This window comes from Acanthochromis polyacanthus, chromosome 16, assembly GCF_021347895.1.
Source record: "Acanthochromis polyacanthus isolate Apoly-LR-REF ecotype Palm Island chromosome 16, KAUST_Apoly_ChrSc, whole genome shotgun sequence".
Lineage (NCBI taxonomy): Eukaryota > Metazoa > Chordata > Actinopteri > Pomacentridae > Acanthochromis > Acanthochromis polyacanthus.
This window is the reverse complement of record NC_067128.1, coordinates 8,523,843-8,546,095: the sequence shown is the minus strand read 5'-3', so window position 1 is coordinate 8,546,095 and position 22,253 is coordinate 8,523,843. Positions and strand designations below refer to the sequence as shown.

The following is a 22,253-nucleotide window of genomic DNA, read 5'->3' as shown; positions in this document are numbered from 1 at the left end:
TGTATTTCCATACAGAATTCTTTAAGTCTCTCCTTTATAACATCTTTGGTAGCACAGCCGGTCTCCTGCAGCTCTTCATCTAACAGCGGTTTGGGATTTCTCCTTTTAGCTACACTACTTATCTGCTGCCAAATGCAGAAAGTAAGTGTTGTTTGGTAAATGTATTTTTGATTTCCATTAGCGCTAACTGTGGTGACAAAATGCATTCCTACACTTGTGACTATTCCACATTAAAAGTGTTTCACCAGTTAAATGCTTTTTTGTGCAGAGGTGTGAAATGGTCAATAACAATAAAGTTAACACAAAATTGTACACGCATCATGTCCTGTGAATGCCTTGTGAAAATGTAGACAATTGGAATCTCGAGTTGAAATGACAGAATCCACGAATAACCATGAAAACTACTCAATGAAGATTATATAATATAAACACATTGAAAGGGTGTTGATGAAAAAGGTCAGTAGTTGTTTATAAAACACTGCCTAATAAAAATGTATTATATATGGCTCACGAAAATCTTAAGGACTCTAACTTTTTCATCGAAATGTTAATATATGCTGCTGTTTCTCTTTTTTTAATGAATAAGTCATGTTTTGAAACTGATATCCAAACAGGCTGCATAATAAGTCACACAATAACACGAAATAATCTAGTGAACTGAAGTTGGTTGCCATTTTAATTCAAATCTTGTTCTCTGGTTACTTGCAGAAGACAAAAATCTCCACCTATGACAAGATGTGGGAGTTTATGAACAGCAGGAGACAATCTGTGATGGTGAAGAATGTGGACGAAGGCATTCAACGCGTCCTGACCTCAGACTACGCCTTCCTCATGGAGTCCACCACCATTGAGTTTGTCACCCAGCGCAACTGCAACCTCACACAAATCGGAGGCCTCATTGATTCCAAAGCCTACGGAGTGGGAACACCTATGGGTAAATTACTTTGAACCTCTGTGTGCCTTTGTGCCGCCTGCTGTGTTATAAAACATTTGAATAGGTTTAAGTCAGCGAGATGCTGCAGATACAATGTGACAGGTAAAGGTATAGTATATAGTGTGGATGATGGATAAGCTCTGAGAACGAAAGGGTTGACCTTTATTGATGGGGTCACGGGTATAATGGTTAGACAGAGTGAGGTGTAAAAGGTTTCGCTTAATGAAAAGTGAATGGCTGAAAAGGTTGAATTTATGGATAAGGTTAAAATGTGCCTGCAGCTCACTGCCTCAGCAAGTGTGAGGTCTTTTTTTTCTGAGCCTTAATGATCCTCTCACAGGATTTGCGAATCAAGCCAGGGTCAATCACTGTTCACAAATACTTTTAATGGTGCGTTTTATTTCTACTTCGGAGTCATAGATGTGAGTGCACGACGGTGAAACACCAAAAGCAGCCTGAAAGTCAAATCAGCGTGACTCCCTTTGACTTACCGCCTGACTTGTGTCATTAAACCACGAGTAAAAAGCGTCTCGGAGAGTATAAAATGAGCATTTGGAGCTGTTTTCGATTGCTTATTTGACCTAGGCCTTGTCAAAATTAATATTCTGGTATTTTAAAGCACCATTATCCCAGAATGAAGCAGAGGAACTAAAACTATTAAAATATGCATTATGATAACAGGTTTGCTGCATATTAAACAGTCATCTTAAAGCCTCTTGCAATACTTGGGTTGAAAGCTGTCTATGGTTTCAACTCCAGTGTTGCAGAGGTTAGAGTGGTCGTGACGAGGCCACGGAGAACACTGCAGCCAGCTGTAATTGTCGCATCCATCATCGGTGATATGAAGGCCATCAAAATACGGAGGATTAATTCCAGCCATCCACATCTGGACGCGGCTTCTGCTGATGAGTATGGGCCAGTTATGAATCTGCAGGGATGCCGTGATTGCCGCGGCTATAACAAAGCCGAGGTGATGCCGTGAAATATAGTCCCACTGTGGCGCCATAAGTGCAGAAGTACTTACACTGATGCCCTTGAAATGGACACATAAAAACGGAGAACGTGGCTCAACTCTTTTTTTCATCCATGTCGTGTCAAAGTGTATCAAATACATGACAAAACATATATCACTTCATTTTAATTCACCGATAAGTGGCTCAGTATTTAAATGGCCAACAATTAATGTCCATTTTCAAAGTTATTGCTGCACATTAACTCTTTTCTGTCTCTAATCCTGGTATTCATTGCTCAATATTTTAGAAATAAAGCTGATTACAGGCTGCAAAATGTTTCTTCTGTGATAGAGGGGATCTTGAGTTAGTTAATTGCTTCATTAGTTCACAGTGAGTTCTATTTTCATGCCAGCAGTCATTGTGAAGTACATCTTATTTTCCAAGATGGTGCCTTTCTCCTCATGGCACGTCAACCTTTTAGCCTATAACTTTTGGCCTGCTGAAGACTGTTTAACAGCTCATTCCCTATAGGGCTTTTACGGCAATAAACTAGAGCAGACTATGCAATAAGTCTTAACCTTTTAGTGCTTGTCGGTTTTCACACATCCTTCTCCCAAAACACAAATGCGTCATCTACCACTATCAGCTTAAACTGTGATCACATTAATACTTGACGCCAGACAGTGGAGGAGTGATGGATGTCCTCTGGTGTTGAACATCTGTCAGGTAGTTGTGTATGCGCAGTGTGTCAAGCACAACGCTTTTCCATTCGCCCAGGCCCCGCTCTCCATATCCTCCTCTCTAAGGACCCATCCTATTAGCATTTATCCAAGGCCTGCTTTGTTAGGCCATCATTAATCATTTGAAATATGAGAGGAGCCCGAATCAGGGGACCCAGATACTTGATAGATCTCTCATCTTCAAATGAAGCAGGCATATGCTTCTCACATGCACGGCCACATGCACATACAAGACTGTGAATTAAGAGCAATATATATCTGCTGCACATGCACAGAATGTATAAATGTAGCGTGATGTGTGCTTGTCATCCCAGTGTGCTCATCAGTATAGCACAGGTACATTTAAGTCAAAAACTATTTATGAAGTAAGAGAAAACACCAACAAGCAGCTCAAAAATCAGTGACACTCTGTGTAATTTTCAGTTTTGTATTAATGCCCCCTTTGTCAGTGTAAATACATAGAGACTAGGAGATGAAAGGATGATGGATGGCAATAGATAAATGATAAATGAGATGGAGGGAGAATCAACTAAAGGGGCTGACAGGCAGAACTGTTTGAGAGCAACAGACAAAGTGATGCTACCAGCTACCTGGGGCCAGATTCACTTCATTTCCCCTGGAGTTTTTAGCACAAAATGTTCGTGTGTTTGTCAAATAATTTTTTTATTATGCTCACATTATTAAAAATTCACGTTTGTTTCATCTCTTCTAAGTCACTTTGAATACACACACGAGCCAAATGTCTGAAATGGAAATGTTCAACCAGGCTTCATTATGTATGAGCTCCATAATCACATAAATACACTAACAAGCTTTTAAAGCAGGGAAAACATGAAACATGAGCGCTCACAGTAAGTATTAATCTTTCTTGGCCTGGTTGAGGCGAAGCGTGTGCGTGGAGCCTCGGTCGGCCGTGCGATGTGTCGCACACGCCGTGGATGGGAGAGGAACAAGACCCCACTCGGCTACTCTGCAACGATTACTCCTGCTTTGATCACACCAGCATCCACTGCGCCTTAATTCCTTGTCGCTAATTCTAGCGCCTTCCCACTTTCTGTAGATTTGGGTTCTTTTACTCAACATGACATCAACATGCATAAAAACACAATGATAGAGAAACCCGTATCTCCAACACTCACAAGCAACCCCACATATGCACCCATGTAATGTGCACCCCACTGGGCTGTTCTTTTTATAGGCACCATTTATGTCATATGAAAGCGTGCACAAACAGCAGCTAATTTGTCAGAATCAACAGCAGCTCTGCCGTACAAAGCCAACACGTTGCTGCCAGCTCCCTGTGCATTATAATTCATACACTGCAGAGAGGAGTGAGAATTTTGGAATCACTCTGTGAATATAGGGATTAGTGGGATTTGAAGAAGGACTTACAAAAAAATTCTGTCTAAGCAGCCAACAATATCATGACAGGTTATATGATCACATGTGAGCCCAAATGTGCTTTATACACCCACCAACACAACAATGACTGTGCTCGACATAATCAGGTTTTTTTCCTCTCTGGCTATTATCCATGTTCGCTGATTTCACGTTGTGTTTTTGTATCCGCAGGCTCTCCCTACAGAGACAAGATAACGATAGCCATTCTGCAGCTGCAAGAGGAAGGGAAGCTGCACATGATGAAGGAAAAGTGGTGGCGAGGCAACGGCTGTCCCGAAGAGGAGAGCAAAGAGGCCAGCGCTCTGGGAGTACAGAACATCGGTGGGATCTTCATTGTGCTGGCTGCGGGACTGGTGCTGTCAGTGTTTGTGGCTGTGGGGGAAGTCCTTTACAAGTCTAAACAGAATGCACAGCTGGAAAAGGTACAGGAGGCTTTTCATAGTGAGAATTAAAACATCTTCCATACTGCCATTGTCTCAAAGACTGTTGTTTCTTGCCACGATATCATCATTTCACTCAGTATAATTTCGGGTTTGACATCTCTCACTCATCTCTCTTCATATCTCATTGCGTCGCTTGGTTTTTTTTTTCCAAAGGAAATTAAAATGTAAATGCAATGGAGGATATTAAAGCACACAAAAAACAAATCAAAAACCTACACACTGTATAAGCAGGGATGCTCGCCTTGCTTTCTCTGGGAGCTGCAAAATGACAGGAGGTCAGATAATCAGATCAAATGAATAAACATTAATATGCTCAGGCTTCATGTTTCTTGAAATTATTCATGCTCATGCACAGGACCATGGGAGAGGAAAAGGGAAGCAAGCGGCAACTTAAAGGGCTGTAAAATGAAGCCAGTGCCAAATGCCAAACACTGCAATTCCTCAATTGGCCACTTGAGGCCGGATTCAAAAGCGAGTCAATCCCCATAGACCCCCATGTTAAAACGTCCAACTTTGCAGCAGAATTAAACCTGCTTTCAGCCTGATACAAAGAACAGTTTTGGTCTCTATAGCTAATTTTCCTTCTCATGAGAACTGTACTGAGGGTGGATTTTTATATAACACACCTGTTAATTTGTAATAAGGCTTAAATTTATGCATATTTAGGGCAAGGCAACTTTGAGTGACAGGAGTCTCAGGACAGTTCTTGGCCCAAAAATTTTAGCATGACCCACTTCAGATCCACTCACGCTCCACCTCTTTTCTCATTTTTGGATTCGCTGGGAGTTAGGAGGAGTCAGGCCCTGCCAAGATGGCGACGGCTGGAACCACCACACTGAGCTTCAAAACTGCTGTTCAGGAAACCTATTGCTGACATCATGGAGGGTTTGTCAATCTTTATATACAGTCACTTAACAAGAGAGACATTAAATCTGGCAGCCATTCCAGGATTTGAAATATGGATTCACATGTTTCCAAGTCTGTCCGACATGCCCTTATGTACATCCCAAGAGTTATTGGTCACTGTATTTGTTCCCAGTGTGGCAGTGAAGAGATGCCAGCGTACGAGGTTTGAAATCCAAATACGCTTTCCAGTTTAGTTGAAGCCAATTTGAGGGTTTCACAATCTGGTTTAGCTAATTCAAGTGAGCAATTTACAAAGTTTTCCTATTTTCCACAGACAGTGTTTCAATGCTGAGCTGCAGGGGAGGGATAGTACAAAAAGGACTGTAGATACCAGCATTTGTGCAAAAATGGGACTGTTGTCCAGTTTGAAATCATGTAAGTCAGATTTATTCTTGGCCAGTATGAATAGACAGAAGAATTACAGCAACTCTTTTATTGTAAATATGGACACATGAGTATATTAACCATTAATCACATGTTAACCTATTTTTCTTTAATCTTGTGATATCTCTTTAAAGTAAAAATTGCAGCTTCTTTCTTTCCCCTCTGGTTATGTTTCTCTCTAGAAAGAGACTGAATATATTTTAGACTGTTCTATCTGTGCTCTATTTTAGTACTGAGTGCACATGATTCATCACACCGCGTGCAGTCTGTCTTTTAGTGCACTTTAACTTGTGCAGTGATGTGTCCGGATAATTGTGAAAGTCCATTTGATAGCGTCTTTTAATTATTTACATCCACAAAATTAGCACAGCGCAGCACCGTGTTACTTTACTGCAATAGTAATTAGTTTCTGGCTTTTTTACAGGCTGCATATGTTTCACAGCACATCTCAGCTATCATTAATCAAGAGCTGCAAGACTGGGTCACAATATTCAGATAATTTGCAAATGCCACAATCTCCAGGCTGCCAAGGTGCTAGTAATTTGCATGCCGACAACAAGCATCTCCTTTTACTCCCTGCCAGCCTCCTCCACCCTAACATCACCAGCTTTATGCCCTCCCCCTCATTGTTTTTCACATTTTCTTTTTCTATCACCTTTCTTGCTTCTCTCGTCTTCCTTAATCACTCCTCTTTCAGAGTATCGAAATACCTCATTCATACACCAGACAAATATGTAAAAACAGAGAAGAAGAAAAAAAACAACAGAAATATCCGGTGCATAAGCCACCTACAGATATCCATCTCCCACACCTACGCATATCCACAAACAGAAAAAATAATAGCTTCATACTTTAATGCTCTCCCTCCTCTCTTAGATCTGCTCCCCTCCTACACCCTTTGAATTTGAATTACATTTTGCATAATCAGAAAAGAAATGTATGGGAATTCAACTTGGCAAAGTTGGTGCACAAGCATGCTGACATTTTATAGGATTTTACACCACAAACATGAAGCCGGGATAATAGGAGCTCATGGGTTACATAATACCGATGTCTTAAACGAGGCACCAACATTTTTGGATTTAATCTGCTCAAGTGGATATATTGTCTTTCATGCAGTATCGTTACATTTTTTTCACTTTCATGCCAAAAATTACAAGTGTTTAATGTTTCGCTCAGGATTTAGTTCTTGGCACGGTACAAATAGCTGTGGAATTATATTCAAATCTTTTTGTGGCAGTAAAGCTGAAAGAGGGGAAATCTGGGACACATCAGACCTTTAAATGAATGCCTCATTTTCCAAAATATTTTAGGAATTAAATGAATGGATCTGCATCATTGTTCTAGTTTCATGCTTTAGTAAGTGTTATTTGGGGTATTTTCCATTTTACTTAGGTTTTTTTGCTCATGTCATTTAAATTCACTTTCAATGTCATTTTGAATGTAATCTTATCAATGATAATCATGGACTATCAACTAAATATTACATTCTGCAAGGGACAAGTGTTTCATATGAAAATCCGATTTTGCCTACCACTCAGGCTTTAAAATAGTTGCTTATGTGTTAATAGAAAAGCTTTCTTATGTCCAAAAAGACGTTTTTTATAGCTTGACCCATACAAGGGTGTAAATGTCAGGCCAGCTCAGCCTCTGCTTCTTTGATTTAGCCATCCTTTTGATGGATCTGTCAATCCCAAGTCCCCTCTCTGTACAAAGTGCACTTTTAAATCACTGGAGCACACACTAAATACTTCACTTTACAGTTAAAAGCAACAGTCCTGGAAGAGCTGAGTGTAAACATTATAGAAATTCACCCCAGACTTGATGTTTTACTGGGTATAGATTAGGTAATGCAATAAAATATTAACATCATTGAACAAGCTGGACTTTATTTTCCCAGGATGGTCCCCTGAGATCTGTTTATTCGTAATGAAAATGGCAGCAGAATCATTATGTTGCATAATTATGTTATGAGACCAACACTGAACTAATAAAGAGAAGAAGCAGCAGGATCAGGATAAGAAATATCAATGCCTGGCATTAAACGCAGCATTTCCAAATCAGACTATATAATAAAGCAAGGCCATTTGCCCTTTCAAAGCACTAAAACTGCTTTAAAGACAGATTCTGGCAGCTTAAAAGCCATTATGTGGAAAATTCTAAACTTTTCTAATGCTGGTGCCACCTAGTGGTAAATAAGACACTGTGGCTCAGAAACACTGAGGTGATAATGGAGAGGGAATTCAAACAGTGCTATCAATACAGACATGCAAATATGTAGGAAAAATAATGTTGAAGATAGACTGTACAGAACAGGAGGCAGCACAGCACCTCATGTCTTGCCAATATTCAGTGTGTCATGCCAGCGTTGGCCATATTCATTTGAATTTGCATATGCAGCATACAGACTGGCACCAGTTGTAACTTTTCCATTTCCCTGTCTCCTCCCGCAGCGATCGTTCTGCAGTGCCATGATGGACGAGCTGCGCGTGTCTCTGAAGTGCCAGCGTCGTCTCAAACAAAAGCCTCAGCCGCCCGTCATCGTGAAGACAGAGGAGGTCATTAACATGCACACATTCAACGACAGGAGACTCCCAGGAAAGGAAACCATGGCTTGATCGCCAGTCACACCCACAGCATCACCCCTCGATAAAATCCACGGAGGGGGAGGATGGGGTCAAATTGATGCTGACTTAACTATTGACTGAGGTTAGCAGTAAAAACAGGATTCCTTTTGAACCCACTTGCTTATGTAGACAGATGTTTCCTGTGGAAATATAGATACCTGAGCAGTGTCACCTCACTGTGGCATTCACTTTCTGAAGGGAGCTGGAAACGAAGGACTTACTGGTTTGGGTTGGTAAACTATGTATATTGAAAGAAGCAGATTTGTGACAAATAATTTTTTCTTGGTCCACTCTAGATGTGGACTTAAACACACATATAACACATGTATACACACACACAGACACACGCACGTATACACATACACACTCTCATCTGACACACTTGACACCTGTGCAGAAGGGAAACTCTATTGTGACAGTAACACCAGATGTAGTTTTTCTGTTGATGTCAATGCCCTTTTGTCTTACCTCCATGTGTGTGACCCAATCAGTCCCTTCCCCTCAGTGGCTTGAGTTTCTCTCGAAATGATTTGAACAAACACTAATCTTACACAGACAAAGGGAACAGTAATCAGTGCCAAATGGTTTATTATGAACTGATGTATAAAAGTGATATTTAGTTTGGAATCATCTATGCTGACCTTGTCGAATATTCATCATTTTCTTCTGTAATGCCTTTCTCGTGCCAAAGTTCTGCCATTGTAAAGAACTTTCTGCCATGCCTATTGCGTTTCAAAGCCGCTACAAAGCAAGCATACACTGTCAAAGTCTCTATTCACGTCCGTCCTCACACACAGTCTGCAGTTTTCACTCTGTATCAGTTGTTGTTTAAAATGCAGGATTTCTACAAAAATGTTTGTTTTTGTACAAGAACAAGAAGTTTTGTAGTACTTTGTATCATGGTAGCCCCGCCTGTGGACAAAATATGTAGCAGATACCAACTCAGCCCTCAAACTCTGACAACTGGTGGCTATGGGGCTTCAAAAACTCTGCTGTGTAGGGTTCATCTCTCTCATCAGTCAGAAATTCAGTCTTTTGTCTGCCGGTCTCGTGGGACCGGCTGTACATACTGTCTGGGGACAATGTAGTGGATTTTTGGCAGGTAATTGCACTGAAACTATAAACAAAGTGATGCTTAAATCAGACATAGTGGTGACTGATTATAAAAAAAAAAAATGCAACTGTTCTCATGTCAGCAAAGTCTGACTGACCAAAAGTAACTAACGGTAGCTGTAATGAGTCGCCATGAAAGACATACTAAAACATGTAAATGCTACTTGTGTTAATTGCAGTTATGTAGCCCTAATATACAGCAAAAATATAGATTTTTGACTAGTATCAAGTCCCAAAGGTGTTATTTTTTTAAATAGTGGAGATAATTTTAGTCTAAGCCCACACAGATGCTGATTTGGGGGAGTTAAATAGAGAAGACTACACTGTAGTAATCTATCTAATATTAATAAAGAAGCTTTTTACCGACCTCTTAGATTTTGTTTTTAAAGAATACTGAGTGACAAATTTTACAGATGAAAAATACGCTTTTCAGTGCTTTCCAGTTGACAAATGATGTAATGTGGACACACTGTTTCTAAATTACCTCAAACCTGCTTTCGCGCTTCTGCTCTGCGTTTCACATCAAGACCGATAAATCTGCAAATTTATCAGCCGTTATCGGCCTGATTGATTTATTGGTCCAGCTACGACGAATAGTCTGCCGGCACATGAAGGTTATCATGTTCAGCAAAGGGTATCAGCGCCGTCAGGCCATATTTCCAATGCAAAGCAACTTGCAGCAAATTGGTATCATTATCTTTGAGCACAACAAAACAATGCATATCCCAAAAAGTCATTCAATTCAAGATAATTATTCAAGCAAGTCTGTTTGCATTCCAGCCACTGATAGGCATTCTTCACTTATTTTCAGAAAATATTACTTTTAGGACTGAATAATAGACAAAAATGACCTCAGTGATAGAGAATCTTCTGTGAATGTATAAGACAGTGCGAATCGGAATAATTAGGAGCCTAGAGGCACTTACTGTGCGTTACCATTGTAAGTGTCTCACCTCAACTCGAATGCCAGGTGTTGCTTCACTTGTGATGCCTCAAGTGAACTTGAGGGAATGATGCTGATGATAGTTTGTGGGCTGAGCAACTCATTTATCCACTAATTGTCTCCAGATGTGTATTCTCCTCACAAAGCAACACAACCACGTTAGGCCCCACAACTCCTCTTCTTATCTGTTAACTTTGTTCCATGTTGCGAAATGACAAGCATACTTGGTAGGTAACTCCATCACTGCCCCTGTCTTCCTACACCAACCGTTTGATCTGCTAGTGGAGGGATTTCAAAGATAGAAAACACTCACAGAAAGGCCAGCGCCAGTGAGGATAGGACTTAATGACACATTTGCATTTGGTGAAAACTGACAGGGAAGACACAATCCTTTAAGTTGCTGGCGTTCTACCAGTGCTGCTTGTCATTTTCCACATTGCTAAATCTAGTGGTGTGAGCTGAAGTGATTGAACACTCGGAAGCATTCATCAGAAACGACTCCAAAGGCTTGGCTGTCGAAAAACAAATGTGAGCTCATGGAATTTGACATTGATGCAAGGTTTTACAAATAACGTCATTAAAAATGTCATAATTGTAGACTCGCCTCGTAGTTTTCATGGTACTTTTTTTTCTTATTTGCTGAGAAATAAACGGACAAACAGGATGTGTTTTGAGCGCAACTGATGCTATCGAGCACAATATGAGCAGTATACCTCTTCTAATTGATTAAATGACCCAAGGCTTGATTTATAACCTCCAAATGAATACATTAGGTAATTGCTAAATTGTTAATCATTTTAGGCTTGTAAGCATGTTTGACCAGCAATTGCTCACTGGCTGTTGGTGCATCCGTCCACCTGGCTGCATGCCTGGCTACTTTCTCTGACAACAGAGCTTCTAAAATTATCACCCTGAGATCACAGAATTTCAGATGACTGTAAGCATATAGAGTTTGCAGTGGTACCCGGGAGGCAGCCCACCAAAATGTTATTCACCACACACTGATTTTTTCATTGTTTATTGTTACTCCCGGGCAGCAGCGGACGGTCGGACAGCTCTGGCTTTCAGACAAGGCTTTTTTTTTTCCTGGGAAGTAATGATGAAAACTGTTTCTACAGCCCGAGCTCTGCCGCCACAACATAAATGGCCACCCTGTCTGCCCTCCAGATTGACAGGGAAGGTCGGAGCATGCGTCAGTGCGTTCAGCGGGGACCGTTTAGTCTGTCACACTTATTTCCATCATATTAAGTCCTCTTCCTCCTTTTCTTAAGTGGTCATTGGAAAGGTATCCTTGGATAACATCTTGTTCATTAGCCAATTAATGGCCGAGATTGCGTTGTGGACAGAAAATTGCTTTCTGAATGTGACTTTGGTTTGTCATACAGATATTATAAGCTAATAGAGCCTGCCAAGGAAGGTTTTGTGAAGGAGGAAATGTATTCCTCTGCTCATTTCCCAATGATTTTAATAATTCAGGAGCTCAGATTAAGAATCATGTAAGTCCACTTTGATTTTTTTTTTCTCTTGTGAACAAGTAGAAGTACATGTACTTGTAAAGCCATTATATGCGCTGGGGTGGGCAATATGACTAGAAGTTATAAATGTGCTTTCTGTCAGGGATTTCGCCATATAGTTTATACTGAGTTATTTATTCCCTTGATATTTCTTGGTGTATTAGGCAACTGAGTGCAATGCACAAATCAAAGAGCAGGATTGCTTTAGGGTAAAATTGGATTTTTATATACTTTCGCACCCATGTGATTAAGTACCTCGATTTATCATGCATTTAAATAGATATTCCTATCTGGTCAGTGTGTAACCGCAGTCTTAATTAGCCACAGAGGGTCAGTCAGCACACTATATCAAACAACTATTAGATGGATTGCCCTGAACTTTCGACTGGTATCTGTGGCTTCCCAGGTGATGAATTTTACTGACTTTGTGAAATTTTTCCTTTAGTGCCACCATGAGATTCACATTTGTGGTTCTGCGTGAAGCACGTTGCATGGATTGCCATGGCATTTGATACACGCATTCACGACCACCCTCAAGATGAACATTATTGACTTCCGCGATCCCTTGTGTTCTCATTTCACATCGCCTCCGGCTAAAAATGTGACCAACACTTTCATGCAGAACACCTGCAAAACTAATAGCATCCCATCAGAATCATCTATTTTGTGGCTTAGTCCTCATCAGCAAATGTAAAATAAAAGCGTGAACATTTTTAGATGTGTTGGCATGCTGATGTTAGCATTTAGATCAGAGCACTGCTGTGCATAAGTGCAGCCTCACACAGCTCCAAGTGCAGCTCTCTGTGCTGTAATTGATTTTCCAGGCAGGTACAGTTGTAGCGGCTTGTCACACCTATATGAACTGCAGACTGCAGTTAATATGCAAATCACTGCAACTCACACACACAATCATCCCTGGAAGTGTCAGACGTTTAAAAATCTAGAGAACCGCTTCATTTGAGCAAATTATGTGAAATCCGGCGTAAGATTTTAACAGCATTTATATATTGTGTTAAATGTGACTAAAATGCTCAATTAAAATAATGTTGCTATATAGAGTCCTTGTGTGGATGTTTCAGACAGGCGTAAATGAAATGGTGACCCCCCAAAGATCTTGTTGCTTTTAAAGAGAGCCATAAAAATCCAATAGTTTCGCATCATTTCATTTCTCCCTCCCTCTGATCTAAAGCAATCAGTGATTCCCGGTATGACCTGTGTAAATAATTTTATGATTTGTTACCAGGTGGCTCATATCAACAAAGCTAGTAGCAATTTTTGGTGCAATATGCTGCCTGTGGTGGATGACACCCCTTCGGTGGACATTTCAGGTCTAGAAATGAGCTTTGACTCCTTTCTATGGAGTTCAGCATGTATAATATGAAATCCTGGGGAAATGCAATAAAAGGGGAATTGCGGTAGCTGGCTGAGCTGGGCAAGCGTTGTTGGTTGAAAAGTGGTGATTTGGTACGCATTAGGATCTTGCCCAGCAGTGGCATGTGTCTGCCCAGAGATAGCACGGGGGGTGCGTATTGGAAGAACCATCAGCCCCACACAAAGAAATCTGATGGTCTTATTCAAACTAAGTGTATTTCCCGTATGAGAAAGTGTGTGTCTGCATGTAGTCTCCACCATTTGCCACCTGTACGTGGGCTTCCACAGTCACACACATATGTTCCCGGTGGGACGAGCCCCGTTTTGACTGCAAATGAATTTCAATTTGAAGAAGTGATCTTTTGTGTCATGTAGCAATTCATTTGGACGTGGTTTTCTATCTGAGTGTTTTTTTCCCAGTGGCAGATGTGTTGTGGTGGGTGGCAGCTGCAGAATGGAGGAGCACAGCTTGCTAAGTGATTCACCCTGCTCCTGGCGTCTCTGTTACCCCATGAGTCTTTTCACTGACAATGTTTTCGTTTCTATTTGCTTTATGTGTAACTAGGATGGTGGGCTCGACACTTTGACAGCTCTGTCAGAAAAATGACACCGCCGGTTGTCTCCTCCAGTAGGGGTGAGAGAAAAACTAATGGCACGTTTGGAGGTTATTTCCTTTTCATGACCTATTCTACAGGAAAAAATTAGGCTGTGACACGGAATCGCATTTTGAGATGTGCATGTTGATGGCGCTCAGTCTGATAAAAAAATCCCCCAGATTGATACTGCAAATGAGCTCACTATCTGATGACATCTGCTGCGTTTTTATGCACATACCGGAAATAACAGTGTTGAGTGCTGAACCAGTCACATCTCCTGACAGGGGAACCGTGTTTTGTTCAGTGCTGTCAAATAGTACTCTCATTCCTCTCCAAAATCCCCCATTAGGTTCTCTCAAACAAATGTCCTCGCCCCCCTCCCTCCCTACTTTCTCCGCCTTTGAGTCATTCATACTGTTGATTCCACCTCTGGAGGAATACATCAGGCATAACGCCTTTTTCTTTCATCAAGGCAGCAGCTTTAAAGTAATTTTCCTCCTCTCATAGGGAGCCAAATAGAGACGAGAAGATGTCGATTCTCTCATCTCTTTGTCTGTCCCCTTTGATCTCTTTCGACATGAATTCCCAATGCACAGAAAGTAAATGGGATTTTTTTTTTTTTTTTTACTGTCTTTCTCTGGAGCATGGTTGATCATACAAAATTGACCACAAATGACTCCTAATGACCCCTGTGTTTTACTCAGAAAAAAACAGAATCCCCCAAAAACACACTCCTAGCTATCATTACTCATAGTGCATTTTAATGAAGGATGAATAATTCAGGGTGCGCTTGTAGATATAATAGTCCAGAGAGCTGATGTTGTGAACATCTTTATGGAGGTCCCGGCCATCTGTGTGTGCATGTGTGGGTTTTAGTGACAAGGAGGATTTTTGTGTGAGAGGACAAAGGTTTCTGCGGTGCCTGCATGCCAGTGTGTATTGTTGTCTGTCGCATTAACAGACAACGGTTGTGATTTATCTTGTATTCCCAGTGCAGGGGCCCCCTCTATCTCACTGGAAAGGTTAAAGCATACAGCCTGGAGGCAGTACTACAAAGGTCAACATGCAGTTTAGGAATGAGGAATAGAGAGAAAGAAAGAGAAGATATGTGCTCCTCTCTGCTCCTCGGCCTGCATACTGTCTCTGACATCTCGAAAGCACCCGCCGTAGTGCTTTGCAGCAAAGGCCCGGCAGTATTTATCCTTCACTTCTCTCTATCCTTGCTCCCCTGTCTTCTTCTTCGTCGTCGTCTTCTTATCATCGCCTCCCCGCGATACCTTCAACATCACATGCCGTAAAAAATAGCTGACCTTGACGAAGCCATCTCCAGAGATAGTATATGAAAAAGGGGAGCTGTATAGGAAAATGATGGTGGGTAACAAAGAGAAACAGTAAACAAAGAGCGTTCATTTTATGAAAGCCCCTCAAGCCTGCATGTGCTTAAGAGAGAGACAGCGAGAGAGACAGCTGGTTATAAAAACCAAAGGCGCCAGGCCATTAAAGAAGAGCCGGAGAAAAGAGAGAGGGCTGTGAAGAAACACCAGTGTCGTTGGTGAGTCAGATGTGTTGAAGTGATTAATCTGCTTTGGCTGTCCTTCACAGGCCTGAGGGGGAACAATGATATCGAAGCACTAGGTTGCCCCCTTGTGGGAAAGTAGGTGGAATGATACAATAAAGAAACCCATTTGCCCTCACTTTGAACATTGTCATCACTTATTCTCATTTTCAGTCACTTACAGTTCCTATGATTGATAGATCTTATGGTTTCTCTTGTCAGGTAACTGAAGAACCATAATGGACTGACTTTACTGAAGGTCAAACATACTAAGTAAGGAACTGAAGGAGCAGAAAGCTGTTAACAGCAGTGAAGCAGTACAGAAGCTCTCATTAGTCGGGAGAAAATGGGCTTTTCAGAGCAGCGTCTAATAGTATTTTTTCATTACCAATTAGTCTACTGACTATTCCTGACTTAAAGAAGTTATTTTTTCAGAAAATGCCCCTGAAAACTCTCCAGGTCTTGTAACATCTATAAATTCCTCATTTTGGAGGCATCAGGGATCAAACACATAAGCCATTACTGCAGTAACCCTGGTTCAAAACTATTCAATGTTGCTTTCTCTCTCCTTCCCAAATTTTACCTACAGTACACTGTCAAGAATAAAATCAAAATGCATGCCCAAATTCTTTTTGTAAGAGGAAATGCTTGTTCAATCCAACCAGCAGTCCAAAACCAAATGATTTCCAACTTTCAAAAGGGTGAACCAGATAAACTGTAGAAGGTGGGCGAGCAAATATGTGTCCTTTTTGCATCAATAGAAAACTAAATGAAGAATTGCTTATTGGAGACATTAATGGTGCACAACTTGTTTGAAGTGCTACCTGTGAATGTTCAGATATTGGCTTATTTTGGAGACTTTAAAAATGTTAATATTTACATTTAATGTCTTCAGCAGAGGTGGGTAGTAATGAGTTACTTTTACTCTGTTAAATTTACTTAAGTAACTTTTTTGGGGGGAAAAGTACTTCTGAGAGTAGTTTTTCTCTGCCATACTTTTTACTTGAGTAGATTTGCGAAGAAGAAACGCTACTCTTACTCCGTACACTGGGCTACTCTCCACCGGTAATTTTTTTATTTACCACATTAGATACGCTTTATTTTGCGGAGAGACGGCCCCCCTGGATCTACCACATGACTGTGTTTCACCAATCAGAGGAAGCAACAACAATCACGTGACTCCGTTTCACAAGACGTCGCCCTGCAGTCACATTAGCGGCATAGTAGCTGCACAAACTCTTCACACACAGCAGACAAGGAATGAAAAAAACTGAGGCATTTTCGAGAAATTTCATCTTGCTCTGGTGTCCAAAAACAATTAGCATATCATTAGCATGGATATCTCTATTTTTTGTCTTCTGTTTACTAACACGGGCAAAGTGAAGCGTGACGTCAGGCTTGATTGTCACCCAGGGCTGCGAACTTTGGATTATATTTCGTTTGGATTTGAAGAAGCTTTGAAGAAGTTTCCTGATGCCGGACGGGAAGACGAACAGCTTTGTACCTTTGCGGTAAGAAAACTGTGGCCGTTTCTCAGTACCGTAATTGTCCGTACTTGGTTCTCACGTACTCCTGAAATGTCATCATCGAGACTGTACCAGACAAGACTAGTGAGCATAGATATGAACCAGTAGATAGGACCATAGATGTGAATTGGTAGATGGGACACGCCTCTTTAAGCTGTGTGCTACGGCGAGGCTAAGCTAGTGGGGCAAAGTTTCAGAGCATTCTGTGGATGTAGAGGGGGTGAAAACGGAAACAAGTATGCCGTCTCATTGTGCTGCATGCAGTTGCACACTACGTCATACAACTGAGACAAGGAAACTTGGAATAACTTTTCATAGGTAAGAATAGTTTGTGGCTCTTTTTTTATCATTAAATCTTGTTGAGAGCTTCCAGTCTATGAGAGCTAACTGGTTAGCCACTAGCAAAACACTAACGGGGGCTAGCAGCTGGACAAACAAATACCAGAAGATTAATAGCAGCTGTAGTATAGCTGTACAAGCAGTACTAGTAATGGTAAAAGTACAAGCAGTAGTAGTATAAATAGCTGTTAGAGTTGTAGATAAGGTTGCCACCTTTCAGAAATGAAAATAAAGGATGCCCACCACGGCTCCTCAGGGCCACAGTTCAGTAAAGTTGGAAAGATATTCACAGATTCGGACTTCCGGCATCAGTAACTCATTAGATATAGGTTGTCAAAACACAAACAATGCCTCTTTCCCATCGTTGAAAGGTAGACAATGTGCTACAAGCCCAGTTTTATCTAAAGTAGCTGTCTTTCAAGTTGCAGGAATAACATTGGTGTCAACAGGAGCCAGTTGAAGGCTACAGTGATTCTGGTGACACTACAGTGGATCAGAGTGAAGTTATTGAAAATTTGTGTCTGTCTTTGCTGTTACAGCAGTTTTGCAATTTGCAGACACTCCCTGTTCACTCCATAGACAACATAGACTGAAGTTTCCGTTTCACCCACAGCGTGCTTAGAGCATCCGGGTCGGACTTGATGTTTGAAATACTGACCGACAGCTCAGATTTAACTGTCTGCAGTTCTATTTTGATGGATGTTACATTTTTACTCAAAGCCGCCAGGAGCTGGGTCTTTACAATAACCGTCTCGTTACGGAGTGAAAGTAGCAGTTCCTCCTTAAGGTCAGAGATTGCAGCATCTGAGGGCCTCTTCAAAAGAAGACGTAGTTGATGAAGATGTTCTGGAGCAGGACCAGAAAGAACACGACCATTGTCTCAAGATGCTTTATTTTTATATTTTTTTTGTCATATTTAAAATATGACAGAGTAAGAAATTTAAACCTCGACTAATCCAATTTATTATTTGGTTTTTAAGAGACTAAACAATTAAAATAACTTTCTCCACTAAAACTAATAAACATGAGGTCAAATAGAAGGAACAGTTTTAAATCCTGCAGTCCCACGACGACAAGAATAAAGTTTGTCAACAAAAACTAAATCTGCTGGTGGATTCCATTAAAGTCCTAATAAATGATAATAAAGTGTGATACTAAAGGTTTGTGGTGCTAAAAATCTCAAAGTAAAGATATCAAGTTGAACATCTGGATGGAGGTTGATAAAAGTTGACCTCCCTTCATTTCTCTGGAGCTGACTCCATGGATTTTAGGGATGCTGGTTAAAGACCTGCTCTTCTAGTCGTCTTCCTTCTAGTCGCTATTAATTTTCTAATTAAATGTTTTGTATTTTTAATGTTTAATTATCCAAATGTTTTATCTTTAATGTTTAACATTCTTCCTCGTTGTTTAATTTTATTCTTAAGTTAAATGTTTTAAATGTTTAATTTTGTAGATAAATGTTTTATTTTTAAAGGTTTAATAATCTAATTAAATGTTTTGTATTTTTTAAATGTTTAATATTCTTCTTGTTTAATTGTATTTTTAGATGTTTAATTCTCTAAAGTATTTCATCTTTAATGTTTAATATTTTTGTTTTAAAAATTGTTTAATTTCATAATTACATGTTTTGTATCTTCTGTTTAATTATCTAATTAAATATTTTGTGTTTAATATAATTTAATTGTATATAATGTTTAATTTTTTTTAAAGTTTTATTGTACTAAATGTTTTTTCCTTTGATTTCATTGCTTTTTTAATGTAGTTCATTTCTTTAATCTTTTTTCTGTCAAGATTTTAACCCCAACCTTAAAAATGAAACAAACCCTTAAATCACAATAAAAAATACTTCTGTTGTCACAGTCATGAGTTTGTCAGTTATCCAGTTTATTAATTCAACTTGATTTGTTTAGCACCTTTCACACAGACGAAAAAATAGAGAAAACACCATGCTAAAACTCAGAACATTTAAAAAAAGATTTAACATGGTAATAAAATATGTTGTCTCCAGGGGATGGAGGGAGTTTATTGAAGTCTTCTTGGGCTCACACGGTAAGTCATTTCAAATAGAAACTTGATATTCAGTGTAAGGGTGCTTTCACACCTGATCGTCCGTTAGAGTGGTGTTACAATGTTGCTATTTTCAACTGGTTCAGTTCGCATTCACACCAGTGTTTTCGCAGTTGAACCAACTATGATGAATGTTATATCTCCCCCCCAATCGTTTGGCGGCGCTGTTCACAAAATAAGGTGTTTTAGATGACATAGGTGAACGCTGATTGGCGCAGCATGTGAAGAGTGAAAAATCCCAGAAGAAAACAACAGGCTGTGTTTATTCCATGGATTGAGGTTTATTCGTAAACAATGAACTATGCTCTCCTGTTCGTTCTTGTTGCCATATATTCGTATCATTGCTTTATGCAGCAAGCACAAATACTGCTGTTGTTCCAGCATGAAGCTCGCATTCGGTACAAGAACATTACACAGTCGTTTTTGGCACAGAGAAGATGCATTGCAAGATGTTATCAGAGAAAGCGGTCGATGCTCCACAACCTGTGCAGGTTGCTATGGAAGCTCCCATAGACCAAAAAGTCTGCTGCACCATCAAGCCGGTCCAAATGGAGACAGGTTTGTGTTCTCACCAGGAACGAACCGACTGGAGTTCACACAGAAACGGACTGAGACCACCTCCCGAAGGTGGTCTCGGTCCGGTTCTTTAGTCCGAACCAAAAAAAAAATCTGGTCTGCTTTCACACCAGCCCAAACTAACCGTACTTGCAGGTGTTGCAGACTCCAGTCCGCTTTAAGCGGACCAAAAGGCGTAGGTGTGAAAGAACACTAAGGAAACTGAAGCTGCAGTGTGACAGAAGAACCAACAATATCTCCTGTTTTCTCCTTTAATGAGTCGACTCTTCTGGTGCTTTCAGACCAAAGAACTACAGACTCTTCACAATCTTCTCAATCTCTTGGTACAAGACCTCACCACACGGTTCAAGAAGGTTTCCTTCTCATTTCTATTCTGAAGCTCACCTTCTCCTGCTCAAACTGCTGACAAATGTTTCTGCTGCTCTAAAGTCTGGTCTCCAGAACTTCCTAAAAACTCTCAAAGTCTCTTCTGCTGCAGGTTGCTTTGTAGAACTGTTCCAGAAAACCTCAATAAACCACATGGAGGGGCCTCAAGATAGTCGTCCAAATGAAACCGTACAAAGCCAAACAAACACAACCCAAACGCTAAAGTCTCCTGCAGCCTACCAGAGAACCTCTTTAAACAATATCAGGACAGGAACTCTTACCTTCTGGACAACCAACATTGGTTCACAAACAAGAATATAGAATGTGTCCGACCAAAAACCTCTAAAGACTCACTACAGCCAAGAAAAAGACACAACTCAGCTGCACCAAATCCACTAATCACTGCACACATTAGCATCATGAGCTAACTCTGGCTAAAGAACCACATTTACCAAGACAACGATCCAGTACAAAGCCCTAACACACACCAAGAAACACATTAAAGAGGATTTTACTGCTGGAAGCTGCAAGCCAACACCTAAAGAACAAACTAAAGCAGAACCAAAGCCAGCTCAGTGGTGAAGACAAGGATGAAATGTTAGACTGCAATAAAGCAGGAAGACACTGAGCTGCTCAGGTGTTCCTGATAACACCAAGCAGTCACCTGGACAGCCAATAGGAACACAGCTTACTGGAAGTCCAGAGGGCTGGCTTAGTGAAGTAAACTTAGTTTAAGGTTGAAGGACAAAGTTAAGAAAGAAAGTTGAAAACCACCTTCTGATACCTGAAATCTCTGAGTTTTCACACAAAAAACACCTGAACATGTCAAACTGGTTTCATAGTAGAACCTTCACTGTAAAAACATCATAGTATGGTGTGTCGCTCAAAAAATATTACAACCCAGCTGTCTGGGGTCGCCGAGGAGCGACACGAAAACAAAACAAACGCTGGTTTCCAGAGGGTTAGGCAGCTATTTATTTGAAAGAGTAAGTTCACAACAACACAACATGTAAGCAGAAAAATCTGTCACAGCAGAAAGTCTGTCTTTAGTTCAGCTGAAAATATTAGTTTTTGTCTTTTTTATTGACCAAACTTTTCAGGAAGAAGATGAAGAATAACTAAAGCTCTCATGTAGAAGTCCAACTTATTTTGGATCCTTGTGGAGAGTTTAGTCTTAGAGTTTGTAAAGCTGTTGAGTGTTTAGAGTCACAAGGATTCTTTTAATAGACTCTCATTAATAGACTCATTTAATATAGAGTACAGTGTCTGATTGTAATTCTGTTCAGTGAATGGATAATTTATGAAGATACGTTTTGTTTTTGCTTAAGCACTTTTTATTGTTTAGTTGACTGATGTGGTGAACTTGAAGCTGTTGAGTGCATTAGAATCCTCCAAGACAAATGTTACAAAGTGGTTGCTGGAGTTATTTCAATTATGCAGGTATTTATGGAAAATACTGAAATATGGGGATTTACTTTTTATTTTTAAAAAATAAATCGGACATTACAATCAAACACTTACTCAGGACTTTCAGTACTTGAGTAGTCTGTTCACCAAATACTTTTTTACTCTTACTTGAGTAATTTTTTGGATGACTACTTTTTACTTCTACTTGAGTGATATTATTTTGAAATAATGTTACTCTTACTTAAAAACAATTTTTGGCTTCTCTGCCCACCTCTGGTCTTCAGTATTAGCCAGTATGTGATTTTCATTTGTAAACACCGTGAATACAGCTTCTGCATCTATTTAGCATTGATAAAAAAAACAAGGATGCCTTGGAATTTAAGGCTGGATGAGTCATATTTAGCTCTGTGTGACCCACCAGCGTGGCTGCTTTTGTAACTTTGATGTCATCACTGATTTTCTCTGCCCTTGGAAATGTCTCTTTGGCTCCGG

General features: G+C 40.2%; 1 protein-coding gene across 3 annotated transcripts in view; it reads left to right on the top strand.

Annotated features, from left to right (window-relative positions):
• Positions 1–11,041, top strand: part of LOC110948038 (glutamate receptor ionotropic, kainate 2-like) — a 63,773-nt gene extending 52,732 nt beyond the window's left edge. For 2 of the 3 annotated variants that reach the window (XM_022189406.2, XM_022189407.2), the window contains exons 14-16: positions 709–934; positions 4,200–4,450; positions 8,215–11,041. In XM_022189406.2, the coding sequence (XP_022045098.1) occupies positions 709–934; positions 4,200–4,450; positions 8,215–8,379 (642 nt within the window). In that variant the 3' untranslated portion in view covers positions 8,380–11,041. Of the gene's footprint in view, positions 1–708; positions 935–4,199; positions 4,451–5,261; positions 5,357–8,214 lie in introns of all 3 variants that reach the window. The other variant, XM_022189408.2, reaches the window with a different exon arrangement.
• Positions 11,042–22,253: the final 11,212 nt, after the last annotated feature.